General features: G+C 37.5%; 1 protein-coding gene across 1 annotated transcript in view; it reads left to right on the forward strand.

Annotated features, from left to right (window-relative positions):
- SLC44A5 (solute carrier family 44 member 5) overlaps window positions 1–26,205 on the forward strand; it is a 136,231-nt gene that overhangs the window by 47,423 nt on the left and 62,603 nt on the right. Inside the window, exon 3 of the mRNA XM_030825178.1 lies at window positions 8,414–8,498. Within this exon, the coding sequence (XP_030681038.1) occupies window positions 8,414–8,498 (85 nt within the window). The remainder of the gene's footprint in view (window positions 1–8,413; window positions 8,499–26,205) is intronic.

The raw sequence follows: 26,205 nt of genomic DNA on the forward strand, positions 1-26,205 counted from the left end.
GAAGTGCTGAATGTCTTGCTGTATATATCTGAAGTCCCACTCTTTAATAGGCTGGTCACTTGTTCAGAATATGAGCTGAGTGTTTTTCATTTTCCCCTCCAAATCTATTCCTTATTCTCCTCATCCTGCTCTGTCCCCTGGGAATCTGGCATTTATGGGTTATAGCAAGTGGCTCTCTTGTCCTCTGGCTTCCAATTTGGTGAGATTGGAGGGTAGGAGCGTGAGTTTGTAGAATTTCTTCCTTTGACTCTCTTGCTGATGGGTCACAACAGTTGGCTACACCTCTCTAAGGCCCCTGCTCCTGTCAGTGCTGTCAGTGAGCTCTCTCCATTCAGCTTCTCCTCCTGGGTTTAGGTTACTCCTGTGCCTCTTCAGGCCTAGGGGTGGAAACTGCTCCCTACTGGTGCCAGCCTCTGGGTTCTACATCAACTCCTGCTTATTTCCCTTCACGCTGTTCATACCTCTATAAATATCTTCTTTATTAAACTCTACTCAATTATTCTATATGAGTTTAACATCTGTCTCCTGCTAGGATCCTGCCATACTCTAGAAAACAGCTCCCCAGCCTTGAAGGGCATTGTTTCCTACAAGAGGATATAACTGGCTCATCAGGGGGTTATTCTACTGTTCCATTATGCCAGCTACTTCTGGGTGAATGGGGTTCAGTGTTGGTCATCTATGCTGATAAATTTGTTGCATACACGTTGTTAGAAACCAGGTTATCTTTTGTGAGTACAAGTCCATGTTATCAAAACCCACACATAATCTTCATCCCTGTTATCATGGTTACTTTATTACAAAATCATTGAATGAGTGGTTTCCATCTTGATTATTGAAAACTACCTCTACAGAAGGGGCTTCACTAAGCAGCTACGTGAGACAAAAGTATCTTCAAATTCTGGGTCCATTTGGAGGTCAATCCTTGTAGTTATTTCTCAAACTTCCTGGCCATTGATTGTCTAATATTTTTCTTTTCTAGTCCATGATAATGTAGCCAAATCATTGGCCTCTATCTATGAATAGATTAAATGATTCAGATCTTCTACTCTTTCGGTCAAAGTAGACAACCAGAAAAATTTACCCTAGTCAATGCCAACAGATCCTCCACAGCCATCTATAAATCTGGTTTATAGATTTATAAACCAGCTGATCAAAGGTACCTTTCCATGATTAAATTTCCATGCTCAAAGGGACCTTTTCATGTATGTGTTTCTTTAACACATGCCTATTGGCATCAGAAGTTAATATATTGTAAGAATTCTTCTTATGTAACTTTCTTTAGCTTTATGACATGAAGCATTGTAGGAATATCATATACATTGGGAATGGAGTGCTTCTAGGCACAACCACCTCGAGGCTTGATGGACCAAATAGTATCCTTTAAACATCATGATGGGAAGCTCATGTCATTGGGTGTTCATTCAGGGCCAAGGGGCTATTTCTGAAAAGAAGAATAGTTATTTTCTGAAAAAAACATGGATTTCCTTCAACACCCTAGAGACCTCTACTGTGACTCTCTAATAGACATTTGCCACAGGCCCTGTAAACTGTCTTGTTCTCTGACAGGTATTTTAGACCCAGTGGCACACCTGTTTGTACAGCAGCCTGGATTAACTGAAAAGTATTTTATTTCTCTGAGCTCTACTCAAATCTTTCAACTAATAAGTACTGCACCCCTTTTAATAGCAGAAAATGTAAGATGCAATAACTTATCTTTCACTATGGAGAAGATATAACTACTGGACCCCTCAGGAACTTTAATGAGGTGGAAGACTCCTGTATTGTCATATTTTTCTCCTATCCATTAGCACACATGTGTCTTTATAAGGCATCAAGATTATATGCTAACCACTATTCCCCAGATCTTATCAGCATGATGCTATGAATGTAAGGAATCTGTGTGGCATCCTGTGGAGTAAGGATATTATCAAAACCCTGTAGCCTAAATTGTGGCAAAGAGCTAGAAGGTCATATACCCTTGAGGTAAGAAAGTGAAGATGCAGTACTATCCTTACCAGGTAAAAGCAAATGCTCCTAAGGTTATCCACTTATTGGAAAAAGGAGACAGCATTTGTTTGATCTAGTGTTGCATCCAAAGTGACAAAGGCTGTTTTGATTTGTTCTAGCATAGAGACAACAACTTGAAGAGCAGCTGAAATTAAGGTGATGACTTGGTTGAGCTTAAGACAATACACTAACAATCTTCAGAACCTGTCTTCTCTCTGCACTGCCAATCAGTATCATATATAGTTTCTTTTTTGTTTTTATATTCGTGAATGTTTAATTAATCGCCATATACATTGTATTGCCTAACTCCTAATCAAGTATAAGTTGAACACTTAACATATATATGAAGAATGTGACCATTATTAATTGTATTAAGTGAAAAATTTGATTTTCCACACATTCAACTTATCCTTTCAGTCATATTTTCTTTGAAACTTATACTCAATTATTATTATTATTATTTATTATTATTATTATGCTTTAAGTTTTAGGGTACATGTGCACAATGTGCAGGTTTGTTACATACGTATCCATGTGCCATGTTGGTGTGCTGCACCCATTAACTCATCATTTAGCATTAGGTATATCTCCTAATGCTGTCCCTCCCCCCTTCCCCCCACCCCACAACAGTCCCCGGAGTGTGATGTTCCCCTTCCTGTGTCCATGTGTTCTCATTGTTCAATTCCCACCTATGAGAACATGCGGTGTTTGGTTTTTTGTCCTTGTGATAGTTTACTGAGAATGATGGTTTCCAGTTTCATCCATGTCCCTACAAAGGACATGAACTCATCATTTTTTATGGCTGCATAGTATTCCATGGTGTATATGTGCCACATTTGCTTAATCCAGTCTATCATTGTTGGACATTTGGGTTGGTTCCAAGTCTTCGCTATTGTGAATAGTGCTGCAGTAAACATACATGTGCATGTGTCTTTATAGCAGCATGATTTATAGTCCTTTGGGTATATACCCAGTAATGGGATGGCTGGGTCAAATGGTATTTCTAGTTCTAGATCCCTGAGGAATCGCCACACTGACTTCCACAATGGTTGAACTAGTTTACAGTCCCACCAACAGTGTAAAAGTGTTCCTATTTCTCCACATCCTCTCCAGCACCTGTTCTTTCCTGACTTTTTAATGATGGCCATTCTAACTGGTGTGAGATGGTATCTCATTGTGGTTTTGATTTGCATTTCTCTGATGGCCAGTGATGATGAGCATTTTTTCATGTGTTTTTTGGCTGCATAAATGTCTTCTTTTGAGAAGTGTCTGTTCATGTCCTTTGCCCACTTTTTGATGGGGTTGTTTGTTTTTTTCTTGTAAATTTGTTTGAGTTCATTGTAGATTCTGGATATTAGCCCTTTGTCAGATGAGTAGGTTGCGAAGATTTTCTCCCATTTTGTAGGTTGCCTGTTCACTCTGATGGTAGTTTGTTTTGGTGTGCAGAAGCTCTTTAGTGTAACTAGATCCGATTTGTCAATTTTGGCTTTTGTTGCCATTGCTTTTGGTGTTTTAGACATGAAGTCCTTGCCCATGCCTATGTCCTGAATGGTATTGCCTAGGTTTTCTTCTAGGGTTTTTATGGTTTTAGGTCTAACATGTAAGTCTTTAATCCATCTTGAGTTAATTGGACTTATCCATGTAATGAAACACCACCTGTTCCCCAAAAACCTATTGAAATAAAAATACATACATACATGTATACATACATACAAATGTACACTCTATAAGTTGTAAAAAAAGGAAACTGGGGATACTATACATTAATTCAAAATATAAAACAAAGGGTAAAAAAGTTAGCTATAAGATAAATTCTGAAGAACTAAAAAAAGATTTTTTAAAAACTATATAATAATTCATTATCTATTGCTGCATTGTAAACTACATTCAAACTTGGCAACTTAAAAAACAAATATTTCTTATTTCACAATTTCCATGGTCAGGAATGTAGGAACGGCTTGATTGGGTGGTTCTGGGTCCAGGTTCTTTATGAAGTTGTGGTTATGATGTAAGCCAAAGCTGCAGTCAACTGAAGGCTTGAGTAAGGTAGAGGATGTGCCTTTAAGGTGGCTTACTGTTACACCTCACTTTCTGCCTGACTTTCCCATGTCCCACTGATGTAAGTGAAAACTTGTTTTCACATATTTGAATCTAGAAATTCTGTTCTAAAATTATGAAAGCTTAAAAAAATGGATCTCATGGAGATACAGAGAAGCATGGTGGTTAGCAGGGGCTGGAAAGGGAATGAGGGAGGGAGGGATGAAGAGAAGTTGGTTAATGAGTACAAATATGCCATTCAAAGGAATAAATTTTAGTATCTGACAGTACAGTGGGGAAACTGTAGTTAACAATAATTTATTGTATATTTCAAAATAGCTTGAAGACAAGAAATGTAGTGTTCCCAACACAAAGAAAAATGTTTGAGGTGATAGATATTCCAATTACCCTGATTTGATCATTAAACCTTGTATACATGTATCAAAACATCATGTGTACCCTAAAAATATGTGCAACTATATCAATAAAAATATAAAATAAAATAAAGTAACAAAAGTTATTTTGCATGATTGCAATAAGTACCAAGGGAATTTGAAAGAAGATTCTACTTTTTTGTTGTTAGAATTTGCTAAAATTTGTTCATTTAGGAAAACTATATTGAAAACACCACTTGTTGTATTTGATTTTCCGATTCAATATACATATTTCCTCCTGCACTTAAAGCTGCTACATTCACAGTGATTCTACCTGTAGGTGTAAGCACTTGACTACTCACGTCTCTTCCAGTTTAGTCACATTTGAGCATTTGCATATTGATATGCATACTATTTAATTATAAATTACTTTCTTTTTATTATTTCTCATTCATATTACATAGGATATTTTATTGCCTTTTTAAAGGAAATTATGAGTTTGGCTGAGATATATTATCTGTGACTATTATTTCAAGATTGTACAAGGAGCATTGTAAACTATTATAAAAGGATGTGTTGGGTATGATGTGCTTGAGAATGACTGTCATACAAACTGGTGATGTTATGGCACTCGTAATCACCTTAAAGAAGCCCGTGACACTGTTCTTTCTACTAGAACAGATCTGTCCAGGAGAAATATAAAGTGAATTATATGTGTAAGTTTAAATTTTCTGATAGCTACATTTAAGAGCATAAAAGGAAACAGGTGAAAATAATTTTAATAATAACTTAATAATATATTTTATTTACTTAAATATAACAAAATATTTCAAATATAACCAATATAAAAATTAAGTATTCTTCTTTGTTGTTGTTTATAATGTCTTTAAAATATGATGTGTATTTTGCACTTACAGTATGTCCCAATTTGGAGAAGCCATTTCAAATGTGGAATAGACACATGGATAGTGGCTACCATATTGGACAGCATAGTTTTGGATGTTCCATGAATAGAAAAATTCCAAGAAAGGGAGTAAAATGTCAGAAGCTCCTTCATTTATTAACAGGGACAAAATGATGGCTGCTGCCCATCTCCTTTTTTTCCTCTTTTTTGTAGCTTTCAGCTCAAAGTCTTTATGTTCCAGCTCAAACACAGACCATCTGCAGCACAACTTCTGTGCCAGAGGCTGTGTGGAGAGGTGTAGCAGCAGCTCAATAAGACAACCACCTGCCACAGTTCAAAACCAGAAAGTCAAGAAGGAGTATTTTTCTCTTGACACTTCCATCTTCATCTCTCTCTCCTTTATCCCCAGACACTCAGATCCCTCCCAATCAGATACACCCCTTCTCCCCCCACCACAAGTATGAAGCTTTTCTCCCCAAATGGCAAAAGCTCAAAAATTGCCTGTCATCTCTTTTCCTACGTTATGAGCATTTTGCTGATCCTTATTTAGCTGATGTCCTTGTTTTCCCCATGTTAACAAGCTCATTCCTGCTCTATCCTTTTGCAGAAAGCATTATCGCCTTTCTAGTTTGGTGGTTAAAACCACAGGCAATAGAAAGCAAGCAACACACTTGAGTTCATACCTTGTTTATCTCACTTAAAGCTGTGTGATTTTGAGTAGTAAATTAAACTCTGAGCTGCAGCTATCTATAGCATTCAGGTGAAAGTAATACCTACCTTTTAGGCTTGCTATGAGACTCAGCTGAGACAATGGGTGTAATCAAGTTAGCACAACATCTGTCACATTGTGAGCAATTAATAAATGAAAGCTCTTATTATTATACTATTTCCTCAATCTATAAATCCTTCTCTACTTCCAGCCACATGTCCAAATCCTAATTATTTTTTAAAGTCTTTCTCAAGTCTCACCTGTTCTCTAAACCTTCTACAAACCTTATTCTCCCCTTTTTGTGTATTTCTTGAGAACTCTAACATAAATTCACATTGGTATGACTTCTAGTATGGGACACATAGTGATCATTTAGTAAATCCTTTACTTAATTAACTGATGATGAAAAAGGGAAAGAAAACAATAGTAGATGCTGCGGATACCTGACCCTGCTTCCCTTTGACCCACCTGAGGTTTTTTGCAGCTGTGGTGGGCAGTTTTATGATTCCTACTGACAGACATGTTCCACACGGCTCTGCAGAAGTTTCCCACTGGGATGGAGCCCCAGCTGCCCGCAACAGTATTCCACTCATTAACATGCACTTGAGTGGCTTTGCTCCCTTCCGTCTCATCTCCCTTATACCCATTTAAGCTTCCTGGAATCACCTCCCAGATAAACCACCTGCATCAAAGTTCTTGTCTTAGCTTTTGCTTTTGGGGTAACCCAAATAAGACAATAACTAAGATTACTGAGTCCATATTGTATGCCAAGCACCATGTTAGTCACTCTACTTTCATTATCTTCTTTTATATTCTCAACATTCTTGTGGGATTAGGTATTATTATATTCATTTTGTAGTAACAAATTAGAAAGTCAGGACTCAAAATAATTAAGTGACTCACTCAGGGAAAATCTAGCAATCCAAATGCTTTGGGTGCTCATTTCTGAATTAATAATTGTATACAAAAAAAGAATAAGGCATTTTAGAATAAAGCTTTAAAAACATTACAGAAAAATAGGTAAAATAAAACTCTTTCTTAGATTTAGCCAAAACATGACAAACTAAGATACAGAAGCAGAATGTAATAATACAGAGTCTGGAGACATTGCACATTGAACACTTTGTTATTTAAATGCCTTATTTGTAGTCCACTTTTTTAATTCTGGGAAATAGAGACGGGAAGATATGGCAGCTGAGAGCTACCCGAATGAGTCAGATTTAATAAGAAGGTATTAGAAGATGAAACCAATTTGGCCTGTATGACATTGGAGAAAGAATTAGACAAAGGGGACTTTTGCGAGTGCTAGATACTAAAAAGACAGGCTTACATTAATGAGAAAAATTATTGAGAAAAATTTTTCTTCCATATTAAAATTCTCATACAGAATTGATTTTTTTATCTTCCCAAGTCACACAGGCCATATACATAAGAGTGATTGAATTATAACGTGAAATGTCAAATCCAATAAATGTGGGGAGGGAGATAGCTGGGCAAATGTTAAAGGAAGCAAAGGACAAAGAGATATGTTTCCATGTTCAGAGGCAAGCATTAGATGACCTGAGCGCATTTCCCGGATTTTTAGGAAATGTATTAGTCAAACTGGAGAAGTTAGAAATATTCAGCTAAAATTAGAAAGCATTTCCTAATTGACCTGATGTATGTTACTCTCTGTGGTCCTATGGTCTAGCTATCAAATTAAGTTTATAATTCTTAAAAAATGAGGGTAATGTGTTTGAGCCCATTTTCTTCATAGAAAATCAGGTCCTTAGTTTTCATGAAGTTTGAGATCTCTTGATACTTCTGTTAAGCTCTGAGATTATCAGACAGAACTTAGGGTAAGTCTTTATTACATATTGCCTCTGCAGTTGCTATTGTTTGCCTTTATAATGTCACACAAAATCATAAAGAACTAGTAAATTTGAATTGGGCATTATAGTTTCATTCCTTTGAATTTTTAATGGTTTTCACTTATGCATAACCCAAAAGTATTACATCATATTATTTACTGTAAATGTATTAGGTCTGCTATGAAGTCATTTAGTTTTGAACTCTAGAAAAAGTGACTTCTAGCCAACTGAGCTTTTATAATGTGCCGTCTAATTCACATTTTAATAAATGTCATTTTCTAAGTGCATTACCTCATGTTTTGGCTACAACCCAGCTGAATCCTGAGAGAATAAGAGAAATGTGCTTTCTGACTGGTTCATCCATATTTTATTTTACTTTTCATTAAGAAATTACTCTTTGAAGAAAATCAATAATCTTCTGTGACTAAGGGGAGAGGTTAGTGTGTTGCAGTGGTGCATTCTAATATCTCAAATCAAACTGCCTTTAGCTGGCTTTTGCTGATAGCATTTTTGTCCTTTCTTGTTCCTGCAGCCTGGGTACATGGGGACCCCAGAAGAGCAGCCTATCCTACAGACAGCCAGGGCCACTTTTGTGGCCAGAAGGGCACCCCCAATGAGTGAGTATGGCCACCTTTGCTTTGTTTGATTTTACTGTCTAAACTGAAACCTAGATATCACTTTTACAGTAATCCTACTAGACTTCTTAAGAAGATTTAAATTCATAAAGGAAGCCTTCCCTCCCCTTTTTCTAGCAGATAGCTATAAGCAGTTGGGAAGTTTTATATTATATGTCTTAAGACATGATGTCAGTGTTATGCAGCATTTTATTAGAATGCATGAAGACTCTAGTTATAAAAATATAATTATAATGAATAGATTGGACCAATGATTTTATCAGAAGCCATATTTTAAAATGCCTTATAAATGGGCTATTAGAAGACTGAGGTATGAGTAGCTGCTACAAAGCTAGACAGTCAAATTGTTAGGATTATTTTTGTCACAGTGTCTACTGATAAATTATTCCACCTTTCAAAGTAAGGGGCACACCCAGAAAGTCTTCAATGCTTGGTATCCTTTTCCCGGCAACCTGGCTGCTGTGGGCAATGTCCCTGGGTAGCTGAAACGAACAAGGAAGAATATTCCATCAAATTTCTTTCTAATGGTAATCATAGCAGAAGTTTTCATTTCTGAAAGCACATTGTCTATTTTTTCTAACCTAAGAAAATAAACCACACACACAAGCAGCCCCCCATAAATCTCACATTTTAAGAAAACCTTCCCTCTTCTCTCACTGGTCCATTTCTCTGTGGAAACCTGGGGTGGTTGCTGGATCTTTTGGTTCTTCAAAACCAATCCAGTTTCTATAAACGCTGGCTCTAGATGGTTAAAAAAACCCCAAAGCAACCACACCCCTCATTTCCAAGAAAAACAACAAAAAACATAGCTGAGGACACTTCAGTTATGTTGTCTATGCTGCCCACTTGTAACTATGGAGCATATTACTCCAAGAGATATACAGATTTTAAAAATAGATGCTCAGTAATTTTAAAAATTGACAACAAAAAAGTCCAAAATCAGATGAATTCACACCTGAAATTTACCAGATATTCAAAGAATTGGTACCGATCCTACTAAAACTATTCCAAAAGATAGAGAAAGAGGGGCTCCTCCTATATCATTCTAGGAAGCCAGTATCACCCTAATATTAAAACCAGGAAAGAACATAACAAAAATGAAACCTACAGACCAATACCCTTAATGAACATAGATGCAAAAATTCTTAACAAAATATTAGCTAACTGAATCCAACAGGACATCAATAGGATAATACATCATGATCAAGTGAGTTTCATACCAGGGATGTAGGGATGGTTTAACATATGCAAGTTAATAAATGTGATACATCACATACACAATTCAGAATTAAAAACAAAAATTGTGTGATCAATCTCAATAGATGCAGAAAAAGCATTTGATAAAATCTAGCATTGCTTTCTGATGAAAGCCCTCAACAAAAGGGAATAGAAGGGACTTACCTCAAAGTAATAAAAGGCATCTGTAACAAACCCACAGCCAACATCATACTAAATGGGGAAAAGTTGAAAGCATTCCCCCTGAGAACTGTAAAAAGACAAGGATGTCCACATGCAACACTTCTATTCAACATAGCATTGGAAGTCCTAGTCAGAGCAATCTGACAAAAAAAGAAATAAAGGGCAAGTTGGAAAAGAGGAAGTCAAACTCTCACTGTTTGCTGATGATATGATCACATAGCTAGAAAACTCTAAAGACTCATCCAAAAGGCTCCTAGACCCGATAAATGAATTCACTAAAGGCTCGGGTTACAAAATCAATGTACACAAATTAGTAGCACTGCTCTTCATCAACAATGACCAAGCTGAGAATCAAATCAAGAACGCAATCCCTTTTACAACATCTGCAAAAAATAAAATAAAATACCTAGGAACACACTTAACCAACAAGGTGAAAGATCTCTACAAGGAAAACTACAAAACACTGCTGAAAGAAATCACAGATGACACAAAGAAATGGAACACATCCTATGCTCATGGATGGGTAGAATTAATATTGTGAAAATGACCATACTGCCAAAAGCAATCTGCAAATTTGGTTCAATTTCCATCCACCAGGATTCCTCACAGAACTAGAAAAAACAATCCTAAAATTCATATGGAATAAAAAAAGAGCCCACATAGCCAAAGCAAGACTAAGCAGGAACAAATCTGGAGACATCTCATTACCTGACTTCAAACTATACTTTAAGGCCATAGTCACCAGAACAGCATGGTACTGGTATAAAAATAGGCACATAGACCAATGGAAAAGAATAGAGAACCCAGAAGTAAAGCCAAATACTTAACACCCAACTGATCTTTGACAAAGCATACAAAAACATAAATTGGGGAAAGGACATCCTGTTCAATAAATGGTGCTGGGAAAACTGGCAAGCCACGTGTAGAAGAATGAAACTGAATCCTTGTCTCTCACTTAATACAAAAATCAACTCAAGATGGATCAAAGACTTAAATCTAGGACCTGAAACCATAAAATTTCTAGAAGAAAACATTGGAAAAACTCTTCTGGACATTGATTTAGGCAAAGAATTCATGACTAAGATCCAAAAGCAAAGCAACAAAACAAAAATAAAGAAATGGGGGGCGGGGGGTAGAGCCAAGATGGCCAAATAGGAACAGCTCTGGTCTACAGCTCCCAGCGTGAGCGACGCAGAAGATGGGTGATTTCTGCATTTCCATCTGAGGTACTGGGTTCATCTCACTAGGGAGTGCCAGAGAGTGGGTGCAGGACAGTGGGTGCAGTGCACCGTGCATGAGCCAAAGCAGGGCAAGGCATTGCCTCAGTCGGGAAGCACAAGGGGTCAGGGAGTTCCCTTTCCTAGTCAAAGAAAGGGGTGACAGACGGCACCTGGAAAATCGGGTCGCTGCCACCCTAATACTGCACTTTTCCAATGGGCTTAAAAAATGGCACACCAGGAGATTATATCCCACACCTGGCTCGGAGGGTCCTACGCCCACAGAGTCTCGCTGATTGCTAGCACTGCAGTCTGAGATCAAACTGCAAGGGGGCAGCGAGGCTGGGGGGAGGGGCGCCCGCCATTGCCCAGGCTCGTTTAGGTAAACAAAGCAGCCAGGAAGCTTGAACTGGGTGGAGCTCACCACAGCTCAAGGAGGCCTGCCTGCCTCTGTAGGCTCCACCTCTGGAGGCAGGGCACAGACAAACAAAAAGACGGCAGTAACCTCTGCAGACTTAAATGTCCCTGTCTGACAGCTTTGAAGACAGTAGTGGTTCTCCCAGCACACAGCTGGAGATCTGAGAACGGGCAGACTGCCTCCTCAAGTGGGTCCCTGACCCCGAGTAGCCTAACTGGGAGGCACCCCCCAGTAGGGGCAGACTGACACCTCACACGGCCAGGTACTCCTCTGAGACAAAACTTCCAGAGGAACGATCAGGCAGCAGCATCTGCGGTTCAACAATATCCACTGTTCTACAGCCACCGCTGTTCTGCAGCCACTGCTGCTGATACCCAGGAAACAGGGTCTGGAGTGGACCTCTAGCAAACTCCAGCAGACCTGCAGCTGAGGGTCCTGTCTGTTAGAAAGAAAACTAACAAACAGAAAGGACATCCACACCAAAAACCCATCTGTACGTCACCATCATCAAAGACCAAAAGTAGATAAAAACACAAAGATGGGGAAAAAACAGAGCAGAAAAACTGGAAACTATAAAAATCAGAGCGCCTCTCCTCCTCCAAAGGAATGCACCTCCTTATCAGCAACAGAACAAAGCTGGACGGAGAATGACTTTGATGAGTTGAGAGAAGAAGGCTTCAGGTGATCAAACTACTCCGAGCTACAGGAGGAAGTTCAAACCAATGGCAAAGAAGTTAAAAACTTTGAAAAAAAATCAGACGTTTGATAAGTAAGAATAACCAATGCAGAGAAGTCCTTAAAGGAGCTGATGGAGCTGAAAGCCAAGGCGCGAGAACTACGTGAAGAATTCAGAAGCCTCAGGAGCCAATGCGATCAACTAGAAGAAAGGGTAGCAGTGATGGAAGATGAAATGAATGAAATGAAGCGAGAAGTGAAGTTTAGAGAAAAAAGAATAAAAAGAAATGAACAAAGCCTCCAAGAAATATGGGACTATGTGAAAAGACCAAAGCTATGTCTGATTGGTGTACCTCAAAGTGACAGGGAGAATGGAACCAAGTTGAAAAACACTCTGCAGGATATTATCCAGGAGAACTTCCCCAGCCTAGAAAGGCAGACAAACATTCAGATTCAGGAAATACAGAGAACGCTACAGAGATACTCCTTGAGAAGAGCAACTCCAAGACACATAATTGTCATATTCACCAAAGTTGAAATGAAGGAAAAAACGTTAAGGGCAGCCAGAGAGAAAGGTCAGGTTACCTACAAAGGGAAGCCCATCAGACTAACAGTGGATCTCTCGGCAGAAACTCTACAAGCCAGAAGAGAGTGGGGGCTAATATTCAACATTCTTAAAGAAAAGAATTTTCAACCCAGAATTTCATATCCAGCCAAACTAAGCTTCATAAGTGAAGGAGAAATAAAATCCTTTACAGACAAGCAGATGCTGAGAGATTTTGTCACCACCAGGCCTGCCCTAAAAGAGCTCCTGAAGGAAGCAGTAAACACGGAAAGGAACAACCGGTACCAGCCACTGCAAAAACATGCCAAAATGTAAAGAACATCAAGGCTAGGAAGAAATGTTGCCTAAAAGCAATGGCAACAAAAACTAACGAGCAAAATAACCAGCTAACATCATAATGACAGGATCAGATTCACACATAACAATATTAACTTTAAATGTAAATGAGCTAAATGCTGCAATTAAAAGACACAGACTGGCAAATCAGATAAAGAGTCAAGACCCATCAGTGTGCTGTATTCAGGAAACCCATCTCACGTGCAGAGACACACATAGGCTCAAAATGAAGGGATGGAGGAAGATGTACCAAGCAAATGGAAAACAAAAAAAGGCAGAGGTTGCAATCCTAGTCTCTGATAAAACAGACTTTAAAACAACAAAGATCAAAAGAGACAAAGAAGAATGTTACATAATGGTAAAGGGATCAGTTCAACAAGAAGAGCTAACTATCCTAAATATATATGCACCCAATACAGGAGCACCCAGATTCATAAAGCAAGTGCTTAGTGACCTACAGAGACTTAGACTCCCACACAATAATAATGGGAGACTTTAACACCCCACTGTCAACATTAGACAGATCAACGAGACAGAAAGTTAACAAGGATACCCAGGAATTGAACTCAGCTCGGCACCAAGCAGACCTAATAGACACCTACAGAACTCTCCACCCCAAATCAACAGAATATACATTCTTTTCAGCACCACACCACACCTATTCCAAAATTGACCACATAGTTGGAAGTAAAGCACTCCTCAGCAAATGGAAAAGAACAGAAATTATAACAAACTGTCTCTCAGACCACAGTGCAATCAAACTGGAACTCAGGATTAAGAAACTCACTCAAAACCGCTCAACTACATGGAAACTGAACAACCTGCTCCTGAATGACTACTGGGTACATAACGAAATGAAGGCAGAAATAAAGATGTTCTTTGAAATCAACGAGAACAAAGACACAACATACCAGAATCTCTGGGACACATTCAAAGCAGTGTGTAGAGGGAAATTTATAGCACTAAATGCCCACAAGAGAAAGCAGGAAAGATCCAAAATTGACACCCTAACATCACAATTAAAAGAACTAGAAAAGCAAGAGCAAACATATTCAAAAGCTAGCAGAAGGCAAGAAATAACTAAAATCAGAGCAGAACTGAAGGAAATAGAGACACAAAAAACGCTTCAAAAAATTAATGAATCCAGGAGCTGGTTTTTTGAAAAGATCAACAAAAGTGATAGACCACTAGCAAGACTAATAAAGAAGAAAAGAGAGAAGAATCAAATAGATGCAATAAAAAATGATAAAGGGGATATCACCACCGATCCCACAGAAATACAAACTACCATCAGAGAATACTACAAACACCCCTACACAAATAAACTAGAAAATCTAGAAGAAATGGATAAATTCCTGGACACATACACCCTCCCAAGACTAAACCAGGAAGAAGTTGAATCTCTGAATAGACCAACAACAGGCTCTGAAATTGTGGCAATATTCAATAGCTTACCAACCAAAAAAAGTCCAGGACCAGATGGATTCACAGCCAAATTCTACCAGAGGTACAAGGAGGAGCTGGTACCATTCCTTCTGAAACTATTCCAATCAATAGAAAAAGAGGGAATCCTCCCTAACTCATTTTAAGAGGCCAGCATCATCCTGATACCTAAGCCTGGCAGAGACACAACCAAAAAAGAGAATTTTAGACCAATATCCTTGATGAACATCGATGCAAAAATCCTCAATAAAATACTGGCAAACCAAATCCAGCAGCACATCAAAAAGCTTATACACCATGATCAAGTGGGCTTCATCCCTGGGACGCAAGGCTGGTTCAACATAAGCAAATCAATAAATGTAATCTAGCATATAAACAGAACCAAAGACAAAAACCACATGATTATCTCAATAGATGCAGAAAAGGCCTTTGACAAAATTCAACAACCTTCATGCTAAAAACTCTCAATAAATCAGGTATTGATGGGACATATCTCAAAATAATAAGAGCTATCTATGACAAACCCACAGCCAATATCATACTGAATGGGCAAAAACTGGAAGCATTCCCTTTGAAAACTGGCACAAGACAGGGATGCCCTCTCTCACCACTCCTATTCAACATAGTGTTGGAAGTTCTGGCCAGGGCAATTAGGCAGGAGAAGGAAATGAAGGGTATTCAATTAGGAAAAGAGGAAGTCAAATTATCCCTGTTTGCAGATGACATGATTGTATATTTAGAAAACCCCATTGTCTCAGCCCGAAATCTCCTTAAGCTGATAAGCAACTTTAGCAAAGTCTCAGAATACAAAATCAATGTACAAAAATCACAAGCATTCTTATACACCAATAACAGACAGACAGCCAAATCATGAGTGAACTCCCATTCACAATTGCTTCAAAGAGAATAAAATACCTAGGAATCCAACTTACAAGGGATGTGAAGGACCTCTTCAAGGAGAACTACAAACCACTGCTCAACGAAATAAAAGAGGATACAAACAAATGGAAGAACATTCCATGCTCATGGGTAGGAAGAATCAATATTGTGAAAATGGCCATACTGCCCGAGGTAAGTTATAGATTCAATGCCATCCCCATCAAGCTACCAATGACTTTCTTCACAGAATTGGAAAAAACTACTTTAAAGTTCATATGGAACCAAAAAAGAGCCCGAATCGCCAAGTCAATCCTAAGCCAAAAGAACAAAGCTGGAGGCATCACACTACCTGACTTCAAACTATACTACAAGGCTACAGTAACCAAAACAGCATGGTACCAGTACCAAAACAGAGATATAGATCAATGGTGCAGAACAGAGCCCTCAGAAATTTTGCTGCATGTCTACAACCATCTGATCTTTGACAAACCTGACAAAAACAAGCAATGGGGAAAGGATTCCCTATTTAATAAATGGTGCTGGGAAAACTGGCTAGCCATATGTAGAAAGCTGAAACTGGATCTCTTCCTTACACCTCATACAAAAATTAATTCAAGATGGATTAAAGACTTACATGTTAGACCTAAAACCATAAAAACCCTAGAAGAAAACCTAGGCAATACCATTCAGGACATAGGCATGGGCAAGGACTTCATGTCTAAAACACCAAAAGCAATGGCAACAAAAACTAAAATTGACAAATGGGATCTAATTAGACTAAAGAGCTTCTGCACAGCAAAAGAAGCTACCATCAGAGTGAACAGGCAACCTACAGAATGGGAGAAAATTTTTGCAACCTACTCATCTGACAAAGGGCTAATATCCAGAATCTACAATGAACTCAAACAAATTTACAAGAAAAAAACAAACAACCCCATCAAAAAGTGGCTGAAGGATATGAACAGACACTTCTCAAAATAAGACATTTATGCAGCCAAAAAACACATGAAAAACTTCTCATCATCACTAGCCATCAGAGAAATGCAAATCAAAACCACAATGAGATACCATCTCACACCAGTTAGAATGGCGATCATTAAAAAGTCAGGAAAAAACAGATGCTGGAGAGGATGTGGAGAAATAGGAACACTTTTACACTGTTGGTGGGACTGCAAACTAGTTCGACCACTGTCAAGTCGGTGTGGTGATTCCTCAGCAATCTAGAACTAGAAATACCATTTGACCCAGCCATCCCATTAGTGGGTATATACCCGAAGGATTGTAAATCATGCTGCTATAAAGACACATGCACATGTATGTTTATTGTGGCACTATTCACAATAGCAAAGAGTTGGAACCAACCCAAATGTCCAACAAGGATAGACTGGATTAAGCAAATGTGGCACATATACACCATGGAATACTATGCAGCCATAAAAAATGATGAGTTCATGTCCTTTGTAGGGACATGGATGAAACTGGAAACCATCATTCTCAGCAAACTATCACAAGGACAAAAAAACCAAACACCGCATGTTCTCACTCATAGCTGGGAATTGAACAATGAGAACACATGGACACAGGAAGGGGAACATCACACTCCGGGGACTGTTGTGGGATGGGGGGAGGGGGAAAGGATAGCATTAGGAGATATACCTAATGCTAAATGACGAGTTAATGGGTGCATCACAGCAACATGGCACAGGTATACATATGTAACAAACCTGCACATTGTGCACATGTACCCTAAAACTTAAAGTATAATAATTATAAAATTTAAAAAAAAAGAATAAATGCAGTCCCTCAAAAAAAAATAAATGGGACCAAATTAAACTAAAAAGCTTCTGCTCAGCAAAATAAATAAGCAGAGTAAATAGACAACTCAAAGAGTGGGAGAAAGTATTTGCAAACTATGCCTCTGACAAAGGACTAGGGTCCATAATCTACAAGGAACTCAAAGAAATCAGCAAGAAAAATACAAACAATCCCATCAAAAGTGGGCTAAGGACATGAATAGACATTTCTCAACAGAAGATATACAAATAGCCAACAAACATATGAAAAAAATGCTCAACACACTAATCATCAGGGGAATGCAAATTAAAACCATAATGAGATTCCACCTTACTACTGCAAGAACGGCCATAATTAAAAATTCAAAAAACAATAGATGTTGGCATGTATGTGGTGAAAAGGGAACATTTTTACATAGCTGGTGGGAAGGTAAATTAGTACAATCAGTATGGAAAACAGTATGGAGTTTCCTTAAAGAACTACCATTTGATTCAGCAATCCCGTTACTGGGTATCTACCCAAAGGAAAGGAAGTCATTATGTAAAAAAGACACAGGCACACACATGTTTACAGCAGCACAGTTCACAATTGCAAGGATATGGAACCAATGTAAGTGCCCCTCAGCCAACAAGTCGATAAAGAAAATGTTGTATATGTACACCATGGAATACTACTCAGCCATAAAAAGGAATGAAACAATGCCTTTTGTAGCAACTTGAATGGAGCTGGAAGCCATTATTCTAAGTGAAGTAACTCAGGAATAGAAAGCCAAATACTGTGTGTTCTTACTTATAAGTGAGAGCTAAGCTATGAGGACACACACACATACACACACACACAGACAAAACATGCAGAGTGATATAATGGACTTAGGGGACTGGAGGGTGGGGAGACTATGAGGAGGTGAAGGATAAAAGAAAACACATTGCATACAGTACATACTGCTCAAGTGATGGGTGCACTAAAATCTCAGAATTCACCACCAAAGAATTCATCCATGGAACCAAAAACCATCTATACCCAAAAAACTATTGACATTTTTAAAAATGATTTTTAAATGTAAATAAGAAAAGAAAAAAAACAGATTCAGAAAATGGTTAACAAAATTCATGAAGTAGAATTATCACAATCAAGAAAACCCAGAAATTTAAGGAGAGGGGCAAATTCCTAATCATGTCAGGGTAAATTTATAGGGGACTAGTTGACTCCTCATTGCCTGTTAGAGATGACTGGGCTAAATTTTGATCCAGGGAGGTAATTCTTTTAACTTCAGTAACTCAGAAAATTCTAGACATTGCCTACAAAACCTTTGCAACCTTCATGCTATGAAGGACAAAGAGAGCACCAAGTGGTAAAAGAAACCATACAAATCTCTCAATCTCTAGTTCTTTAAGGCAGTTTATTTTTAAAAGGGCATTTGTAACAATAAGTTTTCCAGACCTAAGCCAGTGACCTACTTATGTCAAACAAAAATGTGACAGCACAAATTTCAGTATATAATGATCTTTCAAAGATAATCTTTGCTTAACACACATATGTTCATTAAAGTATTATTCAAAATAATAATATATTGGAAACTACACAGGTTCTCAACAATATGTGAATGATAGTAAATTATGGCCCATCAATTTAATGAAATAGAATGGAACCACTGAAAATCATGTATATATGTTCAACAGTTGATTCTGTTGATTTTCCCTTACAGTTTCTGGGGTCTGTGTTATCATTGCCTTCCTCACCCTGAAAATAACATTCTCCAATATTTCTCTAGTATTTTGATGGCTTCCTTCTTATATTTAAATTTCTAATCCCCTAGAAATTTATTTTTGTATATAGACTGAAGTGGAAATCAAACTATTTTCCCAAATTGCTGAGTTAATTATTTCAGAATCGTTTGTTGAATAATATACCCATTTCCTATCTGATTTCTAAAAACATTACTAAATAATAAATTTATATATTTGTTTCTGAATCCTGTAACCTGCTCTAATGTACATTTTTAAGTCTCACGATTGTTTTAATTCTTATGATAAATGTGTATTAATTTAAAATTTTAATAAGTTACTCTAAATTATATTTGGACTTTCAGTAGTAAAATATTTACAAAAATGCAAGATTTTAGTCAATATTAAAAATTTTTTAAGTATAAGTTTTATTGTATAAAATGGTGTATTAGTCCATTTTCACACTGGTGATAAAGACATACCTGAGACTGGGTAATATGTAAAGAAAAAGGGGCTTAATGGACTCACAGTTCCATGTGGTTGGGGAGGCCTCACAATCATGGCAGAAGGCAAAAGGCACGTCTTACACGGTGGCAGACAAGAGAGAATGAGAACCAAGTGAAAGGGGTTTCCCCTTATGAAACCATCAAATCTCGTGAGACTTATTCACTAACAGGAGAACTGCATGGGAGAAACCACCCCCACGATTCAATTATCTCCCACGGGTTCCCTCCCACAACATGTGGGAATTATGGGAGCTATAATTCAAGATGAGATTTAGGTGGGGATACAGCCAAACCATATCGAATGGTATCAAGGGAAAATATTGGAGTAAATATATCATAATAGTAACATTATTATAACAACGTGAAACTATCATAAAGCCAGACAGACAGAAATAAATCCTATTAAAAATATAAATTTTGAATATGATAAAGATGGACTTCAAGTCAGTAGCAGAAAGATGAACTATTAAATAAATAGTATTGAATTAACTGAAATGCCATTCATAAAAATAAAATAAAATTGGATATTTATTTCATATCTTATACCAAAATAGATACTAAAGCATTGATGATTTTGTATATAAAATATAAAACCATGAAAGTAACTGAAGAAAATGTAAGGGTATATTTATAGAATTATGGGGTTAAGAAAACTTTTCTAAAGATAACACCAAAACCAGAAAACAGAAATTTTGAAGAATTTCAACACATAAATACACCTTAACTCATTGGAAACAAAGTTAAAAGATAAATGGAAATCTAGGAAAAACAAATACTTTCAACATATATATCTGACCAAATGTATCAACACCTTTTTTATATGAGCTGTTCTTCAAAATCAAAAAGAAAAAAATGATCATCCAATATGAAAGTAGGTAAAAGTCATAAACAGGAAATAATGGCCAATAATGATAAGAATATAGTTCAACTACAGTTAAAAAAAGAATTGCAAATTAATTAAAATGTTATTTTTGTCTTATAGGTTGTCAAGTAGATTTTAAAAGATTAAAATTTCCAGTTTTGGCCAGAGTGAGGAGAAAAAATCGCCTCATTTTCTACTGGCAGCAGTGTAATATGATATTTATCAGATTTTATAAAATATTTATCAAACATATAGTTTCTTTTTGATTCAGCAGCTTTCATCCTAGAAACTCATCTCGTGGAAATTTGCATAGATTTCCTAATGTTACAGGCACTATGTAATAGTAATAATAAAATGGAAACAACCTAAATGTTTCTCAATAGGAGATTGATTAAATGAATTATGGTATAGTCAATTATAAAATACCATTTAATCATTAATTATTGGGTAGAGATATATTTATTAGCAAGGAAATGTGCCCATGATATATTGTTAATTCAAGAAACGAAGTTATTAAAATGACATGTGTGGTATAATTTCATTTTTTGGGTATGTTTGTATACTTGTATACTTTATATTCACATATATGAAAACATATGCAAGAAAAAAGTCTGAACGGATATACATATGCTTACAGTAATTATTTTCAATTATGGGATTACATTTTTATTTTTATTCTCATATTTCTGAGCCCCTATTATATCCCAGACAGTTTTCTAAAGGCTGAGGTTATAGTAAAAACAAATAAACAAGCTACCTGCCTTCATGAAGCCTATATTTAAGTTAAAGGGAGATTCTCAATAAAAATGTAAATAACAAGATAGCTTCAAATAGTGATCAATGCTATGAAGAAAAAAAACAAAGCAGATGGCCTAACGGAGAATGACTGATGTGCAATGGGAGGTAGTTACCTTGTGGTTACGGGGTTAGGGAAGCACTCTCATGAGGAGGTGACTTCTGAACTGAGATGTGAAGACCAGGAAGCCCTGGGAAGAGCACTCAAGCCAGAGGCAACAAGTGCAAAGGTCCTGAGGCATGAGTGACCGTATGATACACCAGGACTAGCACTAGAAGGAAGCCAAGAGGCCAAAATGTGGCCAATAAAGAGGGTGGTGGAATGAGGAGATGTCTGAGAAACAGGTAGAAGTCATATTTTCTGTGTCCTCTGGACTCTGATAAAGTATTTGGATTATTTATAAGTGCAGAGAAGGACAGAGAAAGGTGTTCAGCAAGAGTGACCCAATCAATTTTACATTTTTAAAAGAACATTCTTGCTGCTTCCTTATACCTTCTTGAGCTGTTTCAATGGTTCACAATAAGCATGTATGCAGAAAAATATTAAGCTTTTTTTCATTTAAAAATTAGGCCAGCTAGGGTGGCTCATTCCTGTAATCCTAGCACTTTGGGACGCCAAGGTGAGCCAATCACTTGAGCCCACAAGTTCAAGACAGGCCTGGGCAACATGGTCAAAGCCTGTCTCTACCAAAAAATAAAAATTAAAATTAAAAAATTAAAACAAAATTAGCTGAGCATGATGGAGTGCCTGTAGTCCCAGCTATCAGGAGGCAGAGATGGAAGGATGGCTTGAGCCCAGGAGGTGGAGGTTGCAGTGAACTGAGATTGCACCACTGCACTCCAGCCTGGGCAACAGAGTTTAAAAAAATAAAAATAATGGCAGATATCATTATAGAATCATGACAGAAAATTGAATATTTTTATTTTCTTGTATGTTTATATGCATTGCAAGTTTCTACCAAAAATGTGTATACCTTTTACATTCTCCCCGAATTTTCCAAAATTAAATAATTTAAAAAAGAAGTAAATATGCTGAGACAATAGATTGTCTTCATAATTAAAGCCCCTTTAAAAGAAAAAAAAAACAGATAAACATTTTCTCAAAAGAATATGTACCCTGGAGTCAAATTCTGACTTCACCTCCTTATAGCATTGACCCATGGGCATGGAACACAACCTACCTCAGTCTTTATTTCCTGATAATGAAGCAAAAATTAAATGAGAGAACAGTCATGTAGGAGAAGCATGCATTGGCCTTCTAAAAGCACTTTCATGTTGTTGAGGTCCTCCAATGGGTCAGTCACTATGCAATATACTAGAGCAAATAAGACACAGATTTCTTCTTCAAGAGTCTCTTGGTCTTCAGAGATAAAGTCAAGAAAGCTATGGATTCGGCCGGGCGCGGTGGCTCACGCTTGTAATCCCAGCACTTTGGGAGGCCAAGGCGGGCGGATCACGAGGTCAGGAGATCGAGACCACGGTGAAACCCCGTCTCTACTAAAAATACAAAAAATTAGCCCGGCGTGGTGGCGGGCGCCTGTAGTCCCAGCTACTCGGAGAGGCTGAGGCGGGAGAATGGCGTGAACCCGGGAGGCGGAGCTTGCAGTGAGCTGAGATCGCGCCACTGCACTCCAGCCTGGGCGACAGAGCGAGACTCCGTCTCAAAAAAAAAAAAAAAAAAAAAAGCTATGGATTCAATCTATTGTGTTCGGTGCAGTGCGCTATCTTAAGTCTAAAGTATATTGCTGACAATCTCATCTGAAGCAGCCACACTCACCTTCACCATTCCTCTTCCTAGTCTCTGGCACAAGATCTTGACTTACTGTCTTAGATACTTTTTACTGCCTGAATTTATCCTGGTTATTAATTGGTTAGCTTTATCTTCCCGGGCTGGGCCCAAAGTTCTTTGAGATCAGGGCCATTCTCTGTCTTTTTCACTGTCGTATCTTTAGAACCTACAGCATTGTCTTGCATTACAATATGTGCTCAGTAAATTCATTGTTAAATGAATGAGAAAAAAGGGGTAATACAGATAATGATTTTCTCCCGAAGTGGAGGTCAGCTTAAAGATCTGATCAGGTCCTCAACAACAATGCTAAGTGAGTCTGACTATTATTACTATCATTTGGAAATTTAGAAAACTAAAATTCAGAAAGGTTAAAATACTTCCTAAGGTTCAACTGTCTATTAAATGGCAAAGGTAGCACGTTCTAACCCCAAGTCTTATGCTGTTTAGGCTACACACAGACAGTTGCAGTGAACTTGGCTTCCCATTTTACTTGTTTAACCCAGGCCTAAAAATCTTAAACATAGCATAGCTTATAAAAGTATCATTACATGTTCTAAAACACCACAAATAAATGTGTGTGTGTGTGTATGTGTGTGTGTGTGTGTGTGTGAGTGTGTGTGTGTGAGTATTTCTATGCCAAAATGAAATGCATCTATGTTAGGATGTGTAAGAAATTTAAGCAGCTCTAAAATGGGGAAACTTACCTGTTAGACTTTAACAATTGTCATGATGTATTTAAGCAATCCTTTGATTCCCAACTCTGGAAGACATTCCTTAATAACTGAGCCTAAAGTCCATGTTTAGAGGTGGTGTGATATTTGAGATGTAGCTTTTGGCCTTTTGTGCTTTATCTAACCAAAAAGACTCTAGGAGAAACACCAGGGGTTTTTAAAATGTCAAAAGAGATGAAACAGCGACTTCAAAGGAAAACGGAGTGCTTTGTTGTGTGTAACTTTCTCTGCCTCTTGAGCTCCGGGAAAGTTGCTCATGACACTTAGGTACAGACCTCTTCTTTGAGATTTCCACAAAAAAAGAGAACTTGATTGATTTTTGATGCCACCTACTGGCTACTACAAAAACTTCAGCTTGTAAAGGTTGTGCTGAAATTACTTTGAACATTGTCTGATGTAGCACCATTACCAACACTGAAATACCTGGCCCCATGAGGTTAAGATAAGGAAACAAGAAAGATTAAGAGGACAATGCTCTTCTATTTAAGATTTTTAAAAATTGATATGTAATATTTATACCTATCTATGGGGTGCATGTGATATTTTGTTACATGCATAAAATGTGTAATATTCAAGTCAGGATATTTAGTGTATTCATCACCCAAGTATTTATCATTTCTATGTGTTAAGAACATTTCAAGTCCCATCTCCTAGCTACTTTGAAATATACAGTACATTGTTGCTACCTATAGTCATCTTTCCATACTATGGATCATTAAAATGTATTCCTTCTATCTAATTCTATGTACCCATTAACCATTAACCCATTAACCAGCCTCTCTTCACTCCCCAGCCCCTGCCCCAGTCACATATGCTTTCGGTTTGCTAGTATTCTGTTGAGAATTTTTGCATCTATGTTTATCAGGGATATTGCCCTGTAGTGTTTTGTTGTTTGTTTGTTTGTTTGTTTTTATGTCCTTGGCTGGTTTTGGTATCAGAGTAATGCTGGCCTCACAGAATGACTTAGAAAGAATTATCTCCTCTCCAATTTTCTGGAATAGTTTGAAAAGAAGTGGTTTTAATTCTTCTCTGTAAGTTTGGTAAAATTCAGCGGTGAAACCATCTGGTCCTGAACTGTTCTTTGTCTGGAAACTTTGTGTCACTGATCCAATCTCATTACTTGTTATTGGTCTGTTTGGTTTTTCTATTTCTTAATTCAACCTTGGTAGGTTTTATGTGTCCATGAATTTATCCATTTTTCTAGTTTTTTGGTGTACAGTTTTTCATAACAGTCTCTGATAGCGTTTTTCATTTCTGTGGTATCAGTTGGAATGTATCCTCTTTTATTTCTGATTTTATTTATTTGGGTCTTCTCTCTTTTTTTCTTGGTTAGCCTAGCTAGCAGTTTATCAGTTTTATTTTTTTCAATAAAAACTTTGTTTTGTTAGTTGATTCCATTGTTTTTTAGTCTCTATTTTGTTCTCTCATTTTTATTTATTTACTTCTACTAATTTTGGGTTGGTTTGTTCTTGCTTTTCTAGTTTCCTGAGGTGCATTGTTAGACTGCCTTCCTACTTTTATGATGTAGGTGTTTACTGCCATAAATTTTCCTCTTAGCACTGCTTTTTCTCTATTCCATCGGTTTTGATATGTTGTGTTTTGATTTTCAATTGTTTGAAAAATTTTTTAAATTTCCTCCTAGTTTCTTTCTCGACCTAATGGTCATTCAGAAGCATGTTATTTAATTTCCATGTATTTATACAGTTTCCCAAGCTCTTCTCATTATTGATTTCTAACTGTATTCTGTTGTGGTCTAAGAAGAAACTTGATATGATTTTAATTTTTAATAATCACACAAGTTGGCCTTGAGTGGCAGCTGCAAATAGAATAATCTTTCTCAGGGAACTTGTAAACATGTGGTGGCCCTGCTACTGCGCACACTGGGATCGATGCTAATGGCTTGCACTTTGGCCTTGGTGAGAGCAGCCAGCAGCAGCACATGGCTGCAGGTAGGGGATGTCAATGGGGCTCCAGGGATGTGGAGACACAAGGATTGTTGAGCCCTACGACAGGATGCAGTACGGTAGGTTCCAGGCTCTGAAAATGGTGCCTTGCTATTCCTTTTTTTTTTTTTTTTAATACTTTAAGTGATGGGATACATGTGCAGAACATGCAGGTTTGTTACATAGGTATACACGTGCCATGGTGGTTTGCTGCATCTATCAACCTGTCATCTACACCAGGTATTTCTCCTAATGCTATCCCTCCCCTAAACCCCCATCCCCCAACAGGCCCCAGTGTGTGATGTTCCCCTCCCTGTGTCCATGTGTGCTCATTGTTCAATTCCCACTTATGAGTGAGAACATGCCGCCTTTGGTTTTCTGTTCTTGTTTTAGTTTGCTGAGAATGATGGTTTCCAGACATGAACTCGTCCTTTTTTATGGCTGCATAGTATTCCATGGTGTATATGTACTACATTTTCTTTATCCAGTCTATCACTGATGGGCATTTGGGTGGGTTCCAAGTCTTTGTTACTGTGAACAGTGCTGTAATAAACATACGTGTGCATGTGTCTTCATAGTAGAATGATTTATCA

Source organism: Nomascus leucogenys, chromosome 12, assembly GCF_006542625.1.
Source record: "Nomascus leucogenys isolate Asia chromosome 12, Asia_NLE_v1, whole genome shotgun sequence".
In the NCBI taxonomy this organism is placed as follows: domain Eukaryota; kingdom Metazoa; phylum Chordata; class Mammalia; order Primates; family Hylobatidae; genus Nomascus; species Nomascus leucogenys.